Raw genomic sequence first — 23,881 nt, 5'->3', positions numbered from 1 at the left:
GTCTAAAAAGTAGGTGTAAAAGGAAGTATGGGAAAGTGATAGAGGAAGGAAAAGGAGAAGAGTTTCCTTTTCCCCTTCTAGATAAACATAGACCTCATGCAAAACAAAAGTTTAAAATGTGTCAGGTTTATTTTTGGCATCCTGCTAGTCTCTTTTTTTGCTTCTCTTCTGCAACCTCTTGTTCTGTCTTTAGGATCCCTTAGCTCCCTCGCACACTGTGTTCCCTTAGCATGGTGTTCCAGCACCTCATCCATACCTTCCAACTCCACAGAGCCTTCCTACGCCAGAATGTTCTCTCATCCCCGTCACACCACTTCTGAAGCTCCTCTTTATGCAGCTTCTCAGATAGGTGAAAGCAGCACACTTGATCTGAGCTGGTTCCCTCCTGTGTGTTAGATCAATAACAAGAGATAATTTTATATATATATGTATTTCTTTTTTTCTTTGTAACAACTTTATTGAGACTATAAAACCTTCCATTTTAGAGTGTACAATGCAGCAGTTTTTAGTACATTCACATAGCTCTGCAACTTCTACCACTATATAATTTTACAATATTTTCATCACCCCAAAAAGAAACCGCATACCCATTAGCACTTGCTCTCTATTCTTCCTCAAATCCCCAGTCCCTGACAGCTATTAATCTATTTTCTGTCTCTATGGCTTCTTCTCCTGGACGTCTTATATAAATGGGCCATACAGTATGTGGCCTTTTGTGTCTGGCTTTTACTTAGCATAGTGTTTTCAAGGTTCATCCACATTGTAGCATGTATCAACTCTACATTCTTTTTTATTGCTGAACAGTATCCCATTGTATGGATATACAACACTGTTTACCCATTCATAAGTTGATGGGCATTTGCCTTGTTTCTACTTTTTGGCTATTGCAAATAATGCTACTGTGAACATTCACGTACAGGTTTTTGTGTGAACACGTTTTTAATTCTTTTGGGTATATACCCAGAATTGGGATTGCTGGGTCATGTGGTAACTTTAACTTTTGGAGGAACTGCCAAACTATTTTGCAAAGTGGCTGCACCTTTTATATTCACAGCAGCAGTGCAAGAGGGTTCCAATTCCTCTACACCCTCTCTCACACTTGTTATTTAAATATTCAAACAAGACAAAGAGAAATATTTGTGGGCAAAAGGATCCCAAGTCCCATACATCTGCCATTATCGCATTGACATCTTTAAATTGTTTTCCACAGCTTCTTCCATTCTTCCACTTAAAAATCTGCAGGTTCTTTAAATCTCTCCAGTTCTGTTGTGTGTATGTGCATGAGGGTTGTAGTTTTTCTGTGGGCGACTCTAGTAGGAATTCTGAGTTGTGCCGTTGGTATGGTCATTTACTATATATTTCAGGATGTGTTTAGTACTATATGCAAATAATCATAAGAGAGGGAGAATATAGAAAGTAATTTTTCAATTCATAAACTTTCCATGTAGGTAACATTGCTTATTAATATTTTAAAACATTGAGTGGTTTGACTTTTTTCCTCTTAGCTGTCAGTTAGCTATGTAATTGATAACAATTAAAGGATGAAAATTATTTTAGTTCTTTGTTTAAAATTCTGATTTTAGTTTGGTCATGTTCTCAGCCATCCCTAACTGTGGGACATCTTCAGGCTGCTATAAAAATAGGTAAATAAATAAATGTCTTTGGCTTTCATAACTTTATCACATTTATCCGTGTTCAGGTGATGCAGATGAAGCTTCACATAGTTGCTTTGATTGCCCAGAAGGGAAATTTTTCCAAAACTTCAGCTCAGATTGTCTTAGATGGCCTTGTAGACAAGATTGGAGATGTGAAATGCGGGAACAATGCAAAAGAAGCTATGACAGCAATAGCCGAAGCTTGTATGTTACCGTGGACGGCTGAACAGGTTCGTGACATGGAGCTCTGTTTCCCTAAGTTTTCCCAAATCTTAATTTAAGATTACTAATTAAACTTTAGTTCTTCTCTTCTCAAGTAAAACTGTTTTTGATACTGCATTTTAATTTTTACCTTTAATAATATACTGTTGCCTGATAATTAAAATTTACTTTAGTCAAGAATATTCTCTTAAAGAGTAATTTTCTCTTAAGACATTATAATCCAGAGTGATCATTAATGAAAAGTTGTAAACAGTCCAGAATGCTTTTAATACTGCTGTCACTTACCTCATTTTCTTGTGGAAGTTAAATATTTCATTCCTAAGGCATTCTTGCAGTTGTATTAGCATCAGACAAAGCCTGTTTCATTTATTCCTACCTTAATGTCATGCCATAATTCTGTGAGGAAATATGAATGAAAACACAGATCTGTTGTTTTTTGTTTTCTCTTGCTCCAGGTTATGTCAATGGCTTTCTCACAGAAGAATCCCAAGAATCAATCAGAAACCCTGAATTGGCTGTCAAATGCAATAAAAGAATTTGGTTTTTCTGGGTAAGTCAGAAAGAAATTGAGTACAAAATAATGAAATGCTTTGCAATCTCTAACTGGTGATTATATTTGTTGTAGCTGTTTCTGCTTATTTCTGAGAAGCTAGAACTGGGTTGTCCAGTTTATATAAAACAAAACTACCTCTGCTCCTCAAAAGTCAGTGTTGGCTTGTGCTCCTGCATTTTGATATCCACTAACATTAGAGGTCCCTAAGTTATTTTTCCTCAAGTGTTAATAACTGTCCCACAGAAAAGCCAGTTCCAAGGATTTCTAGTGAAATATATTTGGAAATTACTACATATGATCGTATTTGTTTAAGGATCCATAGTGCACATTGGTGAATTAAACGCTCTCAAGGTCATGCAGTAGAGAAGCTTGCTTAACTTGTTCACCCCACTGTTTCCCAAATTTATTTGCATATTGAACACATTTGTTTATTTTATCTAATGAAATTTTATGGAGCTTACTTTCTGCCAGGTACTTGCTAAGTAATAATTCGTTCGATTTAATCCTCATAAAAACCACGTGAGGTATTATTATCCCTGTTTTATAGATGAAGAAACTAGGGCACAGAAAGCTTAAATAATCTCCCCAAGTCACAGCTAGGAAGTGGCAAAGCCAAAGATTTGAATCTAAGCATTCTGTGACTGCTGTGCTGTGTTGCCTTTCGCTGTGCCTTGCTGTTTATCACAACGTGCCTCTTAATAGCTTGCAAACCAGTATTTTGAGTTCTACCAAGTGAAGAACTACAACTCTAGAAGTTGTCATTCAAGCAAAGAATTGTTTGTTAGGTCAGTATCTGTGGTGCTGTCCTCTCATAGTTGAGGGTGTTGTTATAATTCCTTCTTAATGTGTAGTCTTTGATGTAAAATTTATCTCTTGGCGTGACATAAAAGCCAGGTGAATATTCTCCTCTTTTTTATTCATCTGTGATCTTTCATTTATTCAATAACTACATCTTGAGCCCCTGTGATATTCCAGTCATTTGTTCCAGGCCCTGGGAATACATTATGGATAAGATTAAATTCCTGCTTTCACTGGACTTTTATTTGAGTAAGGGGAACTGACAGTAAGCAGTAAAAAATGTATCAGGAGGTATAAAAAATAAAGCAAGATAAAGGGTTAGGTGGTATCACCTTGGAGTGGTTGGGATGTGTTGTTTTCTATAGGGTGAAACAAGAGTCCTTCCTGAACCTATGGAATTTGAGCAGAGACCTTCAAGACATGAGGGAGGGGACCGGCCCCGTGGCTGAGTGGTTAAGTTCACACGCTCCACTGTGGCAGCCCAGGGTTTTGCCAGTTTGAATCATGGGCGCGGACATAGCTCCGCTCATCAGGCCATGCTGAGGCAGTGTCCCACATGCCACAATTAGAAGGACCCACAACTAAGAATATACAATTGTGTACCAGGGAGCTTTGGGGAAAAAAGGAAAAAAAATAAAATCTTTTAAAAAAAAAACAAAAAAAGACATGAGGGAGCTAGCTGTGACAATCTGGGAGAAGAACATTCTAGACCAAGGGAACAACAATTGCAAAAGTCCTGTGGTAGGAGCACGTGTGATGTATTTAAAAATAACAAGGAATGATTATTCTTCGGAATGTAGCTGGACTGAGATGAGTGAGGGGCCAGGTCATGCAGGGCCTCAGAGTTTTGAATAAGTTGGGAAACCGTTGGAAGATTTTGAACAGAAGAGTAGCAAGATCATTGTGACTACAGTCAGAGAGAACAGATAGTGAGGATCAAGGGCAGAAGCAGGGAGACTAATTAGTAGGCTGTTGGAATAATCCTGTCAGAAATTACAGTGGCTTAGACATAGTTTATAGAGATGGAAGTATTATGACTCAGGCTGTGTTTTGAAAGTAGAACTGAACAGGATATTGGGCATAAGAGAGAGAGGTGTCAAGGGTGACTCTGGAGTTAAGTGTGGCCTCAGCAACTAGAAGAGTGATATTGCTCTTTACTGAGGTTGGGAAGGCTGTGGGAGGAATAGGTTTTGGGGTTGGGGTGTGGACAATGAGGAGTTTGGTTTTGACAGATATAGGACATCTACTAGGCATAGAAATGGAAGTGTCAGAAAGGGAGTGGGATATAGAATCTGGACTTCAGGAGAGAAGTCAGCACAGGATTTAGGAGTAATTAGCACATAGTATTTAAAGCTCACTTTAAATGACTGTGGAAAGAGAGTATAGGTGAGACTCAGGGACACAGCCAAAGTGAGCCAGTTCTAGAATCTGGCTTCATGAAATTCTTGAGCATTTTGAGGGTTTCATTTGTTTTTAATTCTAAATGTTATTTCTTCTAGGTTGAATGTGAAAGCTTTCATCAGCAATGTGAAGACAGCTCTTGCTGCAACAAACCCAGTGAGTCCACACCAGCACATATAGGGACAGAACAGCCGTCTTTGTGGCTCTGCTCTGGTTTGTAAAGTTCTTTTTGTTCCGTCTGCCAGGCTGTGAGGACTTCTGCCATCACCCTACTTGGCGTGATGTATCTGTATGTTGGTCCCTCTTTGCGAATGTTCTTTGAGGATGAGAAGCCTGCCCTCTTATCCCAGATAGATGCAGAATTTGAGAAGGTAAAGGTTCCACAAATGATACAGTCTATTGGTGGACTTGAGAATGTTCATACTAACCCTTTGGAATGAAGAATATTTGTGTTTGCTTTTATATGCATAAAGTATCCTTGGGAAGAATTCATAAGAAATTGAGCAAAAGCCTATGTGGAAGAGAATGTGGTATAGGTTGGCAGATTTTCTTCTTTTCAAAAATTTTAAAGTTACTACCTATTCAAACAGTACATTGAATATAACGTTTAAAAAATTCTTAAATAAAAGAAACTTGACCCTCCTCAGATAGACTAATCAAAATTGCTAAGTTTTGGCAGACTTGCTCTAGCTTGTCTTGAGCATACAAGCCAAAAGACAGCTTCATGGGGCCAGCCCTGTGATGTAGTGGTTAAGTTCAGTGCACTCTGCTTCAGCAGCCAGGTTTGGGGGTTTGAATCCTGGGCCTGGACCTACACCACTCGTCAGCCATGCTGTGGCAGCAACTCACATATAAAGTGGAGGAAGATTGGCACAGATGTTAGCTCAAGGCTAATCTTCCTCAAGCAAAAAAAGAGGAGGACTGGCAACAGATGTTAGCTTGGGGCTAATCTTCCTCAGGAAAAAAAAAAAAAAGATGATGATTGAGAAGTCACTTCAAATAGGTTTGTATAAAAATTCCTTTGGCTTTGTAGTCTCAAAATTGGAATCTAAATAGGAATTGAAATGTGTCCTGTGTATTGTAAAGGAGTATGAAAGTTTGACATAGGCACCACTCTCTAACTTGTTTGTTCTCATATCCCTCACCAGGTTCATTAGCCTCACTGATTTATTTGTGTGTGTAGATGCAGGGACAGAGCCCACCTGCTCCAACCAGAGGGATTTCCAAACACAGCACAAGTGGTACAGATGAAGGAGAAGATGGAGACGAACCCGATGATGCGGGCAATGATGTTGTAGATCTTTTGCCAAGAACAGAAATCAGGTAGGTTTGTTGCAAATGGTTTATTTGAGCTATTATACTGAATTCTTAATGGTGCCTTCTCTTTCTCAGTCAAGGGTACTTCTTTGACATCATTATTCTTTTAGGAGTCTGGAATTAAGGGTTCTGTCTTCTGTTTCTTCAGTGATAAAATCACTTCAGAGTTGGTGTCTAAGATTGGTGACAAAAATTGGAAGATCAGGAAAGAAGGCCTAGATGAAGTAGCAGCTATTATCAATGAAGCAAAATTTATCCAACCGAATATAGGTGAACTTCCAGCTGCCTTGAAGGGTCGTCTCAATGATTCAAATAAAATCTTGGTACGTAGAACAACATATGCCGGTTCTTTTCTCTCCCCCCTCTCTCCTGCAGGAGGTTCCTTTTCAGTGTAAGCTTCACCAGCAAGAAAATGAGTGGTCACTTTATTTGCTTTGAACTAGGAATAGCTTCCTTTAATTTCTGATGTGTGCCTCCAGATATGTTGGTAGATGGCTGGTTTATTAATCACATTGCTTTTTACAGGACTCTAATGTTAAATATCTTTATGTAAAACCCTGAACATGCTTAATTTCTAAGTTTTAAATTTGGCTTTTTATGTTAGGATTTTCTTAAGCTAATTAGAGTAGCATCATAACAAGCTCATTTCCCTTTCTCTTAAGTAGGCCAGAAACATGCAACTGCGTTGCCTGTATAGCAGCAAACTTGCAAAACTGTGAACACGGTTCGCTCCTGACTTGAACATAGAGTGTTGGCTCTTTCCACTCAGGTGCAGCAGACGTTGAACATCCTCCAGCAATTGGCAGTGGCCATGGGCCCGAACATCAAGCAACATGTCAAGAACTTAGGCATCCCTATCATCACAGTCCTCGGAGACAGCAAGGTAAACCTGACTCTTCTCCACAGCCCTGCTCTGGAACAGGCCAGCCGTACTCCTGGGCTAAGAATAATTCTCTTTCTCACGTTTGAGACACATGTAAGCAGTTTATAAACCTGGCGGAGAACAGAATATTAGGAGGAAAATAGTAAACATGTTTACCTCCCAGGCAGTATTAATGTGACCAGATATGTCACTTAGTAGCTTTGTGACCTTTAGATAAATTATTTATCTTCTGAGATTGTTTCTTTATCTGTGAAATTTCATTCTTACAGAATTAAATCGGAGTCTGTACATAAGGTACCCATATGTATATATACATACACACACACACTCAAAAAATGGTCGCTGTTATTGTTATGACATCATTATTGGAAGTGTTGGTGTAGGGGGCCAGCCCCGTGGTATAGTGGTTAAGTTTGGCGTGCTCTGTTACAGTTGCACAAGTTCACGGATTCAGATCCTGGCTGCAGACCTACACCACTCATCAGCCATGCTAAGGAGGCGACCCACATATAAAGTGGAGGAAGATTGGCACAGATGTTAGGTTAGGGCTAATCTTCCTCAGAGGGGAGAAAAAAGTATTGGTATAAAGAGTAAATAAATATATGGGGCTGGCCCCGTGGCCGAGTGGTTAAGTTTGCGCGCTCCGCTGCAGGCGGTCCAGTGTTTCGTTGGTTCGAATCCTGGGCGCGGACATGACACTGCTCATCAAACCACGCTGAGGCAGCGTCCCACATACCACAACTAGAAGGACCCACAACGAAGAATATACAACTATGTACTGGAGGGGCTTTGGGGAGAAAAAGGAAAAAATAAAATCTAAAAAAAAAAGAGTAAATAAATATATGGATTTTTGGATGTATTTATTTCTATCTTTCTCCCTGAACCACTAGAGCAGGATTTCTAGCACTTCAGTAAGATACTTGTGGTTTCACAGTCCTAGAATTAGTCTCATTGAAAGTTGTAGGCCTCTAATATCTAGCCCTAGACTGAATATTTGAATGTCTCTTTATTGTTTGTGTAATTTATTTAATGTGAGGAATTGAGCTCTTTTAATATTTTTTCTGTCAATAAATCCTTCTCATTCTATGAATGCAAATTAATTTTTAAAAAGTTCAGTTAAGGGGCCGGCCCGGTGGCACAGCAGTTAAGTTCGCACGTTCTGCTTCTGGGGTTTGCCGGTTTGGATCCCGGGTGCGGACATGGCACTGCTTGGCAAGCCATGCTGTGGTAGGCATCCCACATATAAAGTAGAGGAAGATGGACACGGATGTGAGCTCAGGGCCAGTCTTCCTCAGCAAAAATAGGAGGATTGGCACTAGTTAGCTCAGGGCTAATCTTCCTCAAAAAACAAAACAGAAAAAAAAATGTTCAGTTAAATTATTAGTAATTTCAGTCTAACCATTATGAGTCCACTAACGTGTAGAATTACATTCTTTGGCAGATAACCATGGACATAAGAGCCCCCAGAGATTCAGGAAACAGAACCTAAGAGTTCGTTCACCTTACGTGATATTTTATGCCCAGGTCATTGTGTTGCCTAATTAACTGAGTACAAGATCTTCACAATTTGGAGTTTTATGTTTCTACTTTACTTTGAAGTTTTAGTACAACTGTGGAACTAGATTCTGTTTCAGAAGATGGTTCAAAGCGTGTTAATGTAGACCTTAGAGAAACCCCCGTTGTTCATCTTCACAAAGTGACAAGCTCTGCCCTCCTTACCTCTAAACCATAATTGATGGTATCTTTGCTAATTCTCTCCTCCCTTCAGAACAATGTTCGAGCTGCTGCCCTAGCGACTGTGAATGCTTGGGCAGAACAGACTGGCATGAAGGAATGGCTGGAGGGAGAAGATCTTTCTGAAGAACTCAAAAAGGAAAACCCTTTCTTGAGGCAAGAGGTTAGTACTGCAAATATGTGCTTTACTTGTGTCTCTGATCTTCTTAGAGGACTGGACCTGCCAAATAAATACTCACGTATGGATAGAATGAGCTTCAGTATCAAATGGTTGACAAAGTGAAACCAAATTCCTGGGGCTTTCATATTCATGTGCTTCTTTTTTCCTTTCATATGCTTTTTTAACAATAAAACTTTTTAAAGGACTAGCCTTTTTGTGAAATGTTCTCCTTTCTTGAGCTTTTAAATGGTAAAATAAGGGGTTTTAATCAGAACATAAAAGTAGAGTTCAGTATTCAAAAATTCATCAATGTAATCCATCATACCAACAGGCTAAAGAAGAAAAATTACATGATCCTATCAGCTAACACAAAAAAGGGATTTGAGTAAATCCAACACCTATTCAGGATAAAAACTCAGCAAGTTTGTAATGGAAGAAAATGACTTCAACTTGTTAAAGAGCATCTACAAAAAACCCTCTACTGATAATATCATACTTAGTGGTGAAAGACGAGATGCTTCCCCCGCAGGTGAGGAGCACGCCGAGGATGTCGCTTTCGCTGCTGTTCTCAGCATAGTACTGCAAGTTCTAAGCACTGCAGTAAGGCAAGAAAAAGAAACGAGGGCACACAGGTTAGGAAAAGAATGAATAAAACTATCCCAACTGCAGATAACATGACTGTCTACGTAGAAAATCCCAAGGAATCTACAAGTAAACTTCTAGAATCCAGAATTGAGTTCAGCAAGATTGCAGGATAAAAAAATCAACACACAAAAATCCATCACATTTCTTTATAATACAGTGAACATGTGGAAACTGGAATTAAAAACAATACCACTTCCAGTTGTTCAAAAGTAAATGAAATCCTTAGATAACAAAACAAATACAGAATATGTATACTGAAAATTACAGAATACTGATGAAAGAATTCAAAGAAGACCCAAACAATTGGAGAGACGTGCCGTGTTCATGGATTTGGAAGACTCAACGTAGCAGAGATGTCACATCTCACGGAATTGATCTATAGGTTTAATGTAATTCCTATCAAAATTCCAGCAAGTTGGTTTTTTTGGGTTTTTGGGGGGGTTTTTTGGTGAGGAGGAGTGGCCCTGAGGTAACATCTGTTGCCAGTCTTCCTCTTTTTGCTTGAGGAAGATTGTTGCTCAGCTAACATCTGTGCCAGTCCTCCTCTTTTTTTGTATGTGGAATGCTGCCACAGCGTGACTTGATGAGCGGTATGTAGGTCCAAACCCAGGATCTGAACCTGCGAACCCCAGGTCACCAAAGCAGAGCATGTGAACTTAACCGCTATGACACTTGGCCGGCCCCAGCAAGTTTTTTTAATAGATAAAGACAAGCTTATTTTAAAATTTAAATTCTGGCTAAAACAATCTTGATAAAGAAGAAAAAAATGGAAAGAATCACTCTACCATATATGAGGGTTACTATATTGCTAACATAATCAAGACACTGATGTAGAGGAAGGGAAGGGGAGGATAGACACAGATCAGTGGAACTGAGAGGGAACCCAGAAATAGATCCACACAAATATGATCAACTAATTTTTGACAAAGTTATCAAAGTAATTCAGTGGAAAAAGGAAGGATAGCCTTTTCAACAAATGACTGGAACAACTGTCATCCGTAGACAAAAAATCAATCTCAACCTACACCTCACATCTTATACAAAAATTAGCTCAAAATGGATTGTGAACTTGAATATAGAACATAAAACTATAGAATTTTTTTTTTTGAGGAAGATCAGCCCTGAATTAACTGCTGCCAGTCCTCTTTTTGCTGAGGAAGACTGGCCCTGAGCTAACATCTGTGCCCATCTTCCTCTACTTTATATGTGGGACGCCTACCACAGAATGGCGTGCCAGGTGGTGCCATGTCTGCACCTGGGATCCGAACTGGCGAACCCCGGGCCGCTGAGAAGCGGAACGTGCACACTTAACGGGTGTGCCACGGGGCTGGCACCTAGAATTTTTAAAGATAACATAGGAGAAAACCTTCAGGGTATAAAAGTTCTTCAGGCAAAGAATTCTTAGACTTGATCACAGTCCATCAAAGGGAAAATTGATAAATTGGACCTCATCAAAATTAAAAACTTATTCTGCAAAAGACCATTTGAAGAAGATGAAAAGCGACAGTGGGAGAAAATGTTTGCAAACTCTGTGTCTGGTAAAGGACTATTATCTAGAATATATAAATAACTCTCAAAACTGAACAGTAAAAAAAAAAAACAATTAGAAAACGGGCAAAAGATATGAACAGACATTTCACTGAAGAGGCTATGCATGCAGATGGCAAATAAGCCCATGAAAGATGTTCAACATTATTAGCCATGAGGGAAATATAAATTAAAACTACAATGAGATATCACTACACAATTATCAGAATTACTAAAATAAAAAATAGTGATAACACCAAATGCTGGAGAGGATATGGAGAAACTTGAACACTTTGCTGGTGGAAATGTAAAATGGTATAGTCACTCCAGAAAATAGCTTGGCAGTTTCTGATAAAACTAAACTTATAGTTACTGTATGACCCAGCAATTACGATCTTGGGCATTTATTGCAGAAAAATGAAAATTTATGTCTACACAAAACTCCATACACGGATGTTCATAGCAGCTTCAGTCATAATAGCCAACAACTGGAAGCAGCCCAGATAGCCTTTTATCAGCTAAATGTTTAAACAAACCGTTGTATGCTCATATGTGTAATACTGTTTAACAATAAAAGAAATGAATCACTGATACATGGCAACAATTTAGATAAATCTCCAAGGAATTATGCTGAGTGACCAAAACCAATCCAAAACAGTAACACACACTATGATTCCATGTCTACAACCATGTTTGAAATGACAAAATTTTAGAAACAGAGAATAGATTAGTGGTTAACAGGGATTAGGGAGAGGAAGGAGGAGGGAGATGGGTATGATTATAAAAGGGAGAACACAATGGGATCCTTGCAATGGAACTGTCCAAAATCTTGACTGTGATGGTGGATGTACTAACATACATGTGATAAAATTGTATGGAATTAAATATACACACACACAAATGAGAACAAGTAAAACTGGAGCATTCTGAACAAATCTGTGGATTGTATCAATGTGAGTATCCTGGTTCTGATCCTACAGTGATTTTCAGGAAGTGTTACTATGAGAGGAAACTGGGTAAAGGGTGCATAGGATCCTCTGTAGTATTTCTTATTACTGCATTTGAATCTAGTCGCCTCAGTAAAATTTGCAGGTAAAAAAGAAACATAATTGTTTTAGAGGTATGAAGAAAAACTTGCTGTAAGGCTGAAAACAAGTCCTGCTAGAACTTGTCATCTTCTGATCAAATAAATAAGTGTTTTGCATCTTCTCTAGAATTTCAAAAAAGAAGAAAAGTTTCTCGTCTTTAAAATGATTTGAGCTATTAAAACTTTATAATTTAATCTCCAAATATGATCCAAAGAACTGTATCCTTATCTTCAAGAAGATTGTCATCTCTGCATATGTTATTTAAATATAGCACAGTTCTTGAACAATGAAAATTACTGATTTCAAATGGGAAAGTTGTAGTGTAAGAACTAATTCAGTGTTTGGTGCTGATAAAATCACCAAGCTTGAGATCATAAATAATAATTTTCACCTGAAGTTATAACTGGTCTTTGTTTCTTTTGGCAGCTTCTGGGCTGGCTGGCTGAGAAACTACCAACTCTTCGTTCCACCCCCACAGACCTTATCCTTTGTGTTCCTCATCTCTACTCCTGCCTAGAGGATCGCAACGGAGATGTGCGAAAGAAGGCCCAAGATGCCTTGCCGTTCTTCATGATGCATTTAGGATATGAGAAAATGGCCAAGGCTACTGGGAAACTAAAGGTGCTACTTCTTGTTGTTGCTACTGCTGCTGTTGTTAAAAGCCATTAGAAAAATATTGAACGTGAATTTATATAGGCAAAAGATCATATTACCTCCTAGGCTTTTAAGCTTGAAATCCCATTGAGAGCAAAAATATGATATTTAGCAGTGTAGAACTTCTAAAGAATCTGCTGATTCTGCAGAAGTGAAAACTGACCTTCTAGAATGGTAGCTAATTTAGTGTGACATCATAATGTTTTACTTCTCTTGCCTTATGAGCTGCCTCCCTTACACTTCATTGGTATTTCAAAACTAGGAGCACAGTGGTTTGTTTGACAGCAGATCTATGAGTAAGCACAGTATGAGTGTATCATTTATGTGGCCTCTCACTTCTTCTGTTATACTGTCTCCGTAGCCAACTTCTAAAGATCAGGTGTTGGCCATGCTAGAGAAAGCCAAAGCTAACATGCCAGCCAAGCCTGCTGCAACTGCTAAAGCAACTTCCAAACCAATGGGAGGCTCAGCACCAGCCAAATTCCAGCCTGCCTCAGGTAACTGTGTTTTGAGAGGTTTACTGGGGAAGGAGGCAGCCCAAGGGAACTTTAGAAAGAAATCCAGCCTTCATTTTTACCATGTTTCCTCACAACTTAGAACCCAAGCCCTCCCTCTCTCCTTACCCTCCTTCCACAAACATTTGTCAAGTATTATGCTAGGAACTGTGCTGAGGATACAAAGATGACTAATTTGGTTTCTAAGTCCAAAAAAGAATTTTGGAGTAGCAGGTTGAGATACTCTACAAAGCGAGTATTTCATCATATTTTTAAGGTTTCCACAACTGTTTTCTGCTATTGGATATTATAGTTAGGGAATTGGAACCATCTAGCTTAATCCCCTTTATTAATAGCTGAGGAAACCCAAAGAGATTAAGTTGACTTCCACAAGGCCAGACAGCCAGCCTGAACTAGCACAGAATTCCCCTTAGTCCCAGATGAGTTCTCCTTCTGCTACACTTGGCCGTTTGTTGATCCATTTACTAATCTTTAAGGGAAGATTCTTGATTGCTTCATCCTGGTGTTAAAATTCCATCATTAAAAAAACTCTAATCTGTAACCACTTCTCTTCTAGACCTATTGCTTAAACAAAATCATATTATTCTGTTTAGTGGAATAGAAATTGTTGATGCTATGAAGTTAGAAATTTTACATGTGTAAAACTGTTGGTAACAAAGTATATAGTCAATTATAAGATTTATTGGAATCTTGCTTTGTAGTAAATACTGAGCATCAAATGTGACAGACCCTACCCTAAGGAAGTAACAATCTAGCAAAAAGATTTTTTTAATTGCTATTTAGAAAATAGTTTTAAAACTACAGTTTAAATGTTGGTAAAGCAGATGCAGATTGATTAATTTCTTGAGGTTAGGCTTAAAGAGAATTTGAGGGAGAAAAAAGATGAAAAAAATCTTAACTGCAAACATCTTATAAATTGATACATGTAAAACTACAGGCATTCTCATCATTATATATTTAATCTTCCCAGAATAACGTGATATTAGAGTTTATATTTATAGCATGAACATGGTTTTTTCCTCAAAGCACCTGTTGAAGATTCTCTTTCTGGCACTGTTGAACCCAAGCAAGATCCGAAAAAGGCCAAAGCTCCAGGAGTTTCCTCTAAAGCAAAGGTATGTTAACGCCACATGCTTGGACGTAGAATTGCTTTTAAGTGTGTTTTATACATTGAGTCACGCTGTTAGGAAAGATCATATTATATATGGAAGGACATTACTACTCTTGATATTATCAAGTTATAAAGTATTTATTTATACAAGTTTCTGTGGATCATTGTTAATAAGTCCCCAAAACAGAGACACCCTGCTCTCAAGAGGTGTTGCCATGGTATCTGTCATGCAGATCTTTGGGGAAGGTTTGCAGTAGTGGAGAAGGAAATCGTGCATAGCTCTGGCAGAACAATGTCTCAGGCTGACTGTGATTTGAGAGAAGGAAGGTGATCGGTTTCCTTCGTGTTCGGCACAGTTAAGCGTCACACTAGAAGGCGTTCTGATGTACCTTCCATTCCTGCGCCATGGGGACTTATTTTGATGCATCAAATCCTTTTAGCATCCATACAGAGTGAGACATTTCAAGAAAGATGTTCAAATGCTTAACTTTAAATATCCCCTGGGTATTTTTTCATTTAAGTTTTTGAATCACAGCAAATTGTCGTCAGTTTCTATATTAGGATTCAGAGCTCGTCGCTGTATTTAGGGTATTCATTATTTAATACTTACAAAAGGAAAATTCCAGAACTGTGCAATCAGTAGTAAATCTAATCGTAAGTATAAGTAGAGGAAGCTATTTCATTAACTGCATGTAACTGATGAAAAAGAAGACTAGGAACCGTTTTATTACCAAGTGCATTTATTATTACATGCTCATTGTAGAATGGCACTCTGTGGCCATTCGTCTAAATATTACAATTATTTGTTTCCTTTCCCCTGTATGTGGGTCCTGTAACTCAGTGAGTTAATTTAAGTGGGTAGTTATCTTCTAAACTGTCCAGTGAAGCTGTTCTTTTCTTGTCCTCCTCCCTGTCCTCATCCCAGATTTAACAAGTGCTTATTTTAGTATTTTGATCACAAGTGCTTTGAAGTATTTTTGACTCTGTTCTTAATGCCATACTTTTTTTTCCCCAGTCTTCTGCAGTTTACAAAGCAATTTCACATAAATGGTCTCATATTTGTTTTGACTCAGTGACTTCAGTGTTTGAACTAGAAAGAAATTCTGGCCTACTAGAAGTGGTGGGCTCCTGCTATGTTTATAATAATAATAGTTCCGGTAATGAAAATCAAATATTACCTTAAATATCTATACCAAGTGTTCACTATCTTCTTTCTGTCTGATGCAACAATTCTACATCTTAGATTATTTTTAAAAACCACTTGAGTAACTTAAGTATTTAAAATGTTTCTAGCAACTTTCTCTAGAAACATTCAAAGGGTTTCCAGTTACAGTGATGTGACAAGTATATTTTATATGCAGAGAAACAAAAAGTCTTTCTCAATTGATGTGAAATGTGTGAATGCCATTCAAAATGTCATTAATATGAAGAGCTATAATGGTGTTGAAGATTTCAAGAAAGAAAAGATCTATTCAATAAACAAAAATTGTGACCCAGACCAATGATAAAATAATAGAGCTTTTCCAACTACATTACATGCCAGTCCAAGGACTAACCAACAGTGACTTAAGAATACTGCTAGAAACATTTCTAGAAAACCTGTGCAAAAACATAATATATGCAGGGTTCTGTGGCTCATCTGTGTCTTGTGTGTGGAATGTAACACACAGAGATGTCTCTGGTTATATGGTGCCCTTTTACTGGGCAGCAGCATCGTGTTGCCAAGGAGCAGTAGCCCAGCTAACCAGTATTCCCTGAACCTTGGCTGCAGAGCGCCCAAGGGAAGAAGGCGCCGAGCAAAACCAGCTTAAAGGAAGATGAAGACAAATCTGGTCCTATTTTTATTGTTGTTCCAAATGGAAAGGAGCAAAGAATGAAAGATGAAAAAGGATTAAAGGTAAGGAAGGGATAAGAATCCTCAGGAATTTTTTGCTTGTTTGTTTTTGTTTTGTTTTGTAATCTAGAATAATTCTGCTGTTGAAATTCGCATTGTGAAATATCTAGTAAGTAACTGAATCTTTTGCTTATAAATTATTTCTCTAAGACTACTTTATGGAAGCATTAATTCCTAGAAAAGAAGCTACAGAATGGAGCTACTGCCTATTTTTTCCACCAAATAGAAATAGAAGTATTTTGGTTTTTTAAAAAAATCTTCAGAATCAAAGAATGGAAATTATTCATTGATTTTTATCAACTACACGTATGTCGTAGGCTACTTCTTTAATCCTTCTTGTACCTGATACCTTAAAAGACAGATTTGGTGACTATAAATAGCTAGTTCAGTCATCTCTCTTTTGATGTCATTTTGGTTTTATTAGGCAGTTTATCTTTCAAAATATATACATTGTTTTAAAAAACATTCAAGCAGTACAAAAAGTGCAGAGTATCGTGTGAAAGCGTGTCCCCCATTCCACTCTCCCTCCATAGGGAGGCTGTTATTACCAGATTTTATGTGTATGACTAAAAATATCATTCCGTAACTATAGGATCATGTATGTACAAATATATAGGCCTCTTTCTACACAAATGGGAACATACCATACTTTGTTCCGTATCTTATTTTTTCTTTTAATGATATTTGAATTATCTTAAATGTTGTTCCATATCTGCATGCGTATATACATTCATTCTTTTTATTGGTTCATCATATGTGTGTACCTCTCTTTATCCCCAGCCCACTATGTCGAACATGTAGGTTACTTCTAGTCTTTCACCTTATAAACTATACTGCCGTAAGCATCTTTGAATGTAGGTATTTGTGCATCAATGTGAGTACATCTATATTAAACTCCTAGAATGGTATGTGCATTTTTAATTTTGATATTTCAAATTTTCCCTTTATTAAAGTTGTACCAACAGTGTCCAACATGTTATATAATAATAGAGCACTGATTTTTCTCTAAGAATTACTGAGAATTTATTCTCGTTTTCAGAGTTAGGCTTCCCGAAGTATGACAGCTTGAAAGTACATTTGCTTTCATATTTAATTACAAATTAATCTTGTTGAATTGAAAAGAATCCTATTAAGTAGATTCCTGTAGCTGCTTTAAATAGAGTTCTCTGCCTCATTTCAGTTGGACGTCTTACAGCTCCTTTTCGCTGGTTTTTGTCAGGTGCTGAAGTGGAATTTTACTACTCCACGGGATGAGTACATTGAGCAACTAAAGGCTCAGATGTCCAGCTGTGTGGCTAAATGGTTACAAGATGAGATGTTTCACTCAGACTTTCAGCACCATAACAAAGCCCTTGCTGTCATGGTTGATGTAAGTTTGCGGTAGATAAATATGCATGTATCTCGGGCGTGTGAAAATACTAAGCCCTGTGAAATAATCAGAAGTTTGCATGACTTGAGAATATGCCATGTTCTCTGTGTTTAGAGCTTTCTTATTATTTGATAGAATAAATGACTGTATGTCTATAATTTTAGGTCTTAAATGGAGGCTTAAAAATTTATCATTTTCTTGGGCTGGCCCCGTGGCCGGGTGGTTAAGTTTGCGTGCTCCGCTGCAGGCTGCCCAGTGTTTCGTTGGTTCGAATCCTGGGCGCGGACATGGCACTGCTCATTAAACCGCGCTGAGGCGGCATCCCACATGCCACAACTAGAAGGACCCACAACCAAGACTATACAACTATGTACCGGGGGGCTTTGGGGAGAAAAAGGAAAAAATAAAATGTTAAAAAAAAAAAAATTATCATTTTCTTTTCGGACTCTAGTAAAATTTAAGATGTACTTGCCTAATAGAACTTAAATTTTTATACAGTCTTATTTGTGGTGGTTTTGTCTTGTTTTGTTTTAAGCACTTGGAGAGTGAAAAAGAGGGTGTCATTGGTTGCCTGGATCTTATCTTAAAGTGGCTTACCCTGCGGTTTTTTGACACCAATACAAGCGTCCTAATGAAAGCCCTAGAATATTTAAAATTGCTCTTCACCCTACTAAGTGAGGAGGAGTATCATCTTACTGAGAATGAAGCATCTTCCTTCATCCCCTATCTCATCCTCAAGGTAATGTGTTCTCACTCTGGAAGACTGCTCAAGTTCCCAGCTGACCTCAGTTGCTGTGCTTTTGTTTCCTCTCTCTTCTTCATTCATTATATGATGCTACCTTCCACTGCTCATTCCCCTGCCCCTATTCTTTCAAGATGAATTGACACTTGGGGGGAACCGTTGCTACTCAGAAAATGTCTCACTTAATCATTATTTCCCTTGTTGAGTAGGTTGGAGAACCAAAGGATGTCATTCGTAAAGATGTCCGTGCCATCCTGAACCGGATGTGCCTTGTCTACCCAGCCAGCAAGATGTTCCCCTTCATCATGGAAGGAACCAAATCCAAAAACTCAAAGCAGAGAGCAGGTAAAGCAGCAATTTAAATTGAGGCGTGAGTCTGTGCAACAGTGTCCTCTAAAAGACGTAGTTTATACACGAACTGAGGGAAGTAAATTTCTTCAGTGTCTGTGTAGTCGATTCCAACCTTCTGATTTGGACTGTGAGAGTGATGAGTTGCACAATGGTGAAGCCACAGTATCAGGTGATACGGGCATCACTCAGTACCACCCTGGTGACAAAATCAAGTGCACAGGGGCCATCTGACTCACAGGCATCCCTTTCTTCCAGGAGCACTTACTGTACACGATTATTTCATTGTGTGTTTTATAAGAAGGCAGTAAGCAAGGGAAAATTCTAGGCAGAGCCAGAATAAGATTTTAGTCCTTCATGTATGCTAAGGAAAATTTATCTAGTAAAGATAGGTCTCTATGCCAAATGTGTGTTGAGTCTCAATGTAGCCTTTCTCCCCCATCAGAGTGCCTGGAAGAACTGGGGTGTCTAGTCGAGTCCTATGGCATGAATGTTTGCCAACCAACTCCAGGAAAAGCCTTAAAAGAGATAGCGATTCACATAGGAGACCGTGACAATGCTGTGCGCAATGCTGCCCTCAACACCATTGTCACAGTGTACAACGTCCATGGGGATCAAGTGTTCAAACTTATTGGAACTGTGAGTGACTTTTCTCTGAACATTTTCAGCATGTTATGAATTGCAAGATCACGTAGGTATCAAGTTTCATGCCATCTCAATTCTGGCTAATTTTTTACTACTGTTTATTCAACTCAACCTATCAATGTGTCCTAGAATCCAGATAAACCCTTGAGGGTGTCTCTGATTATTGTAGGACGTTTAGGATGTGTTTTACTGGAAATCAGATTTTCTTTTCTGAGCATTCTACTCATAGCAATTTGCTTTAGAAATGAGAGCTATTTTTGAATTAAGAAATCTGAGCTTGTCTGGGATTTGCATTCTGCCTGGCAATCTGCTTTGTAATTTTTAGTGCATTTAGTACAAGTACTCACTTGTCTAATAAGTGGATTCTTGTACTTGTCAGATCAAAAGAGTCAATCTACAGCCACGAGCGAGACTCCCCGGGCACATTAGGTTCCACTTCTGACTCCTTACATCCTTTGAGCCAGTCACTATTGTGGCTGCAACTCATTCTTCACTCCATTTACCTCTTAGCATCACTTATATTTACACTGTGCTTATGTATATTTACTTGTATTAGTCTATTTAAATCCTCACTACAGGCCAGTGAAGGAGATAAAATGGCTGGGAATTTTACAGATGACCAAGAGTGAAACTTCTTGCCCATAGTCACACACCTAGTTAGTGGAACAAGCACAACACAAAGGAGGAAGCTTCACTTAATTTTTGACCTTTTTATTTGTAGTTCTTAAATGCCTTTCTTTTTGTCTCTTTCTTTCATATGTTATGATAGCAAGGCAGGTTTTAACAGTAGTTGATTTAAAAATGTAGTGTTTTGAAAGTAAACTTACCCTAACATAGTAGGTTCTGTTTGCTTTGATATGAAAATGGATATTAATTCTTGAGTCTTCCAGTTAGGTTTTTAATTCTCCTCATACTCTACTGGAGGAGTTGCTGATAAATTAAATTTGGCTGCTTCTTTTTACAGCTTTCCGAAAAGGATATGAGCATGCTCGAAGAGAGGATTAAGCGGTCAGCAAAGAGGCCTTCTGCTGCCCCAATAAAACAGGTGGAAGAGAAACCTCAGCGTGCACAGAACATAAGCTCCAACGCCAACATGCTGCGCAAGGGCCCAGCTGAGGACATGTCCTCCAAACTCAAGTATGTGAATGGAGATAGTTGTCTAAGAGCATCTCTGTGGACTTCGCCTTGTGTGCCCACAGCTTATCCTGTAACATAATGTTGCATTTTTGTAGCCATTATCATGCATGACAAAGTGTCTGGGTAAATGTCTTGTAAACCAAATGTTTAATCCTTCGGTCTTCATTGTCTTTGTCTCAAAACCACTTCTAAATAGTCTTGTGCCTTCTTTCACTGCTTTTCCGTGGACAGAATTATGTATCGCACTTATAGGATGTAAGTACTGCCTGCTAATTGCTCGTTAGCAGGGCTCTTATATCTTTCTAACTTCTGACTTGGATTCATCCCCTCTGGAGGGCAGTTGGTCTAGAGTTAATAACCAGGGTAGAAGGGTCCATAAGTATCCCATGAATCACACCTTCCCTGGAAGTCCACTGGCTAGCAGGAGTGGCAGCTCAGTGTCGTGTGGCTAAGATACTGGCTCACCTTCTTCCTTGTGTTATATTTTGTCATCCTCAGGTTCATGTTCTTCAGATAGGACTTAAGTAAAATGCATGCAACCCAGAATTGGCTTAGGGACTCAAATTACTGCCTTCTGATAAGCAAGACAGCTCTATTTTGTGTTGTATCATGAGCATAATTCTAACCAATTTGAATCTGGAAATTTTGAATCCCGATTGCCTGGCTGTAATACTGGCCCTGACCTATCAGGGTGAATATCCCCAAAAAGAGGTGACTCACTGTCCCTCAAGTATGAAATTTACTGAACCCTGCATGGAATGATGCTTATAATCAGAAGAACTTAAACACTGGTTAATTTGGTGCAAAAGAACCAGCCAGTCTGGATTTTTCTTACATTTTTGCCCAGAAGTAGTGAGCTTTGAGTCAGTGTAAGTATACTTTATTATAATCTGCCCCATCTGGAATAGCAGTACAAGGTTTGTTGGCTTTGATGATAAACTAAAGAGAATGCTTATAACTTGGCAGGTTGTGGAAGTACAAGTTAAAGTAATGTGCGTTTTAGGATGTTCCTGAACCAGCGCTGTTGCCCACTGAAGGCACTTGCTTAGATCAAGGACTTAAGTCATTGAGGGGCTGAAACCAGAAGTTGGGCATCTGTCTTGAAGCTTTGGGGCAAGTGGCCATGTTTCTCTTACCCTTTGCTTAAGAAGTCTCTTTTAGTTCAGGAGCCTCCTTTTGCTTCCCTTAGCCAAGCCCGAAGCATGAGTGGGCATCCTGAGGCAGCCCAGATGGTTCGCCGAGAATTCCAGCTGGATCTAGATGAGATTGAGAATGACAATGGTACAGTGCGATGCGAAATGCCAGAACTTGTTCAGCACAAACTGGATGACATTTTTGAACCAGTCCTTATTCCTGAACCCAAGTAAGTTAACCTCTTTCATCTAAGTATAAGCAGTTCATAATCATCAGAATGCATATGTAAAAAGAGTTCTCTGTGCAATTAGAACCTTTTAGAACTGGGTACAATCTGACTGACAGCAGTTCTTTACTAACACCTAGATGTAGGAGGGAATTACATATCATTCCGACTCACTGGGATGTCTTGTAATAAAGACTGAATTTTTCCCCTTGCTCTGCTCTCCAGGATCCGGGCTGTTTCTCCACACTTCGATGACATGCACAGTAATACAGCATCCACAATCAATTTCATTATCTCCCAAGTAGCCAGTGGTGACATCAACACAAGCATCCAGGCTCTGACACAGGTAATGGGGGTATTACCCGTGACAGTAATTCCATTGATGGACATAGAGGCTGTAAGAGCGATGGTTCTACGCTGCTCATAGCATTAAGGGAGGCAGGCATTGTTCAGTGCTGACCTGAAGCAAAAAGTGCGCAGGGACCGCACAGAGCCATCACTTGCCTCACAGGATAGAGCTCTAATAGAGCCTGGCTTTTTATAATTGCATTCGTTCACCAGAGGCTGGAAGACAGCAGTGAGTACGCAGGGACCGGCTCTCATGAAACTTATTTAGATTTTAGTGGACAGAGACAAGTAAATAAACAAGAAAATATCAGATAATAGTAACTACTGTGTAAATATAACTCAAATACGGTGATGGGAGAGAGGAACTGAGTAGTTAACTTAGATTGGTGGTCAGGGGTTCAAGCAGAGGACAGCTAGTACAAAGGGTAGGAATGAGCCTGATGTGTTCAAGGAAACAGTACAGGCCCACGTGCCTGGAGCATAGTGGGCAAGGGGGAGAATGGGACAGAATGACATCTGAGACGTAGACAGAGACCAGACCATGTAGAGTTTTGAAAGCCCCAAGGTAAGTTGTTTGGATTTTATTTTAAGCAAAGAAGCTACATGTTTTTAAAAGTCATTCTCTTCTTCCTGTGCTTCCCTCCCTAACAGTCCAGTCATAAAGCCAATAGATGGGTAGAGCAAGGCAGGCATCTACCTTGTGCTAAGGGAGTAGGGAGCCTTAGTGGCCCAACATGTGAGGGTTGTGAGGAGGGAGCCCAAACATCATATTGAGAGGGGTGGCGCAGAGTTAGGAGTCAGAGCCCAAGCAAGAAGAAGACGATGTCCATGCTGGGAGCCAGCCTGTCGTGGTGGTGGGACCTCAGGCAAGGGAGGAGGATATATATCCTCCACATATGTGAGCAGGCAGCTCAGAATGCGGAGTCAGAGCTGAAGCAGAAGTGGGCCTGGGGAAGGGCTGGTGGCAGTTGGCAGCTTGGTTACGTACAAAGGGATTGGTCAAATAAATAAATATATGGAAAATGGGAGCCAGGCTTCTCACTGTCAGAGAAGGGCAACACAAATATGGAAGGAGAGCAGAGTAGAGTGAACTCTGGTGTTAGACCAGAATTAGATGCGTCAGTGTGAATTCATGGTTTTCGATATATAGACGTAGGAATAAACATCAATGTAAATGTCTGTGTGTATGTATATGTGTGGTATACATGTATGTTATAGACGATAGACATATATTCCCTATAATATACATATACTCTTTTCACTGAGAAGACTTGAGAACAGCAACACCTCAGCAGCGACGAGCACCCCCAGATCTTGTCTTCTAAATACCGTTTTCCACTAAAAAGAATGCGGGCTCCTTAGAAAAGTGGTTGATTCCATGGCTGAATCAGGGAAAGTACAGGATGATCCTGGAACATATTGTGCAGACGGCAAGGCTAGGCTCAAAGAACATGGCAAGGACATGTCAGAACGACATAGAGGCCGACTAGAACAGACTGCCTGTGTTTGAATGGGGACAACGTGAGCAGCAAAATAAATAATGATAGTAATGAGTTATAACCCAGTAAACTGAATAAAATTCAGTAAATTTATTGAATTTAATAAAATAGGAAACCACAAGTCCATGCACATATAAATTAATTAAAAATTTGAAGAGAAATGGGATATTTACATAGTTTCATAGTACCTCCCCACAAAATACAAAGGACAGATATATAAAAAGTACCAAAAAAAATACGAAATACCAAGAGTGATATGACAGTAGAGAAGCCTGG

General features: G+C 39.1%; 1 protein-coding gene, 1 long non-coding RNA gene and 1 other non-coding gene across 8 annotated transcripts in view; 2 read left to right on the top strand and 1 right to left on the bottom strand.

The window, feature by feature from the left end:
- CKAP5 (cytoskeleton associated protein 5) overlaps window positions 1-23,881 on the top strand; it is a 95,181-nt gene that overhangs the window by 55,961 nt on the left and 15,339 nt on the right. For 3 of the 6 annotated variants that reach the window (XM_070229403.1, XM_070229405.1, XM_070229404.1), the window contains exons 17-36: window positions 1,700-1,885; window positions 2,333-2,427; window positions 4,728-4,785; window positions 4,875-5,000; window positions 5,813-5,952; window positions 6,095-6,269; window positions 6,716-6,829; window positions 8,598-8,726; window positions 12,410-12,604; window positions 12,999-13,134; window positions 14,179-14,267; window positions 16,035-16,160; window positions 17,377-17,526; window positions 18,062-18,265; window positions 18,478-18,613; window positions 19,062-19,255; window positions 20,226-20,398; window positions 20,630-20,653; window positions 21,588-21,761; window positions 21,984-22,104. In XM_070229403.1, the coding sequence (XP_070085504.1) occupies window positions 1,700-1,885; window positions 2,333-2,427; window positions 4,728-4,785; window positions 4,875-5,000; window positions 5,813-5,952; window positions 6,095-6,269; window positions 6,716-6,829; window positions 8,598-8,726; window positions 12,410-12,604; window positions 12,999-13,134; window positions 14,179-14,267; window positions 16,035-16,160; window positions 17,377-17,526; window positions 18,062-18,265; window positions 18,478-18,613; window positions 19,062-19,255; window positions 20,226-20,398; window positions 20,630-20,653; window positions 21,588-21,761; window positions 21,984-22,104 (2,745 nt within the window). The remainder of the gene's footprint in view (window positions 1-1,699; window positions 1,886-2,332; window positions 2,428-4,727; window positions 4,786-4,874; window positions 5,001-5,812; window positions 5,953-6,094; window positions 6,270-6,715; window positions 6,830-8,597; window positions 8,727-12,409; window positions 12,605-12,998; window positions 13,135-14,178; window positions 14,268-16,034; window positions 16,161-17,376; window positions 17,527-18,061; window positions 18,266-18,477; window positions 18,614-19,061; window positions 19,256-20,225; window positions 20,399-20,629; window positions 20,654-21,587; window positions 21,762-21,983; window positions 22,105-23,881) is intronic. The other 3 variants (XM_023653981.2, XM_023653980.2, XM_005598080.4) reach the window with 1 other exon arrangement.
- LOC106781439 (uncharacterized) lies at window positions 107-12,813 on the bottom strand. Its single transcript, XR_001378054.3, has 3 exons — window positions 12,697-12,813; window positions 9,220-9,318; window positions 107-385 (listed from the first exon to the last, which is right to left on the bottom strand). It is a non-coding gene; the product is annotated as an uncharacterized lncRNA (long non-coding RNA).
- LOC111776150 (small nucleolar RNA SNORD67) lies at window positions 18,746-18,856 on the top strand. The gene has a single exon (XR_002812104.1). It is a non-coding gene; the product is annotated as a small nucleolar RNA SNORD67 (small nucleolar RNA).

The sequence above is a fragment of the Equus caballus genome, chromosome 12, assembly GCF_041296265.1.
Source record: "Equus caballus isolate H_3958 breed thoroughbred chromosome 12, TB-T2T, whole genome shotgun sequence".
In the NCBI taxonomy this organism is placed as follows: domain Eukaryota; kingdom Metazoa; phylum Chordata; class Mammalia; order Perissodactyla; family Equidae; genus Equus; species Equus caballus.
The sequence above is the reverse complement of the archived record's forward strand: the minus strand, read 5'-3'. Positions and strand labels throughout refer to the sequence as shown.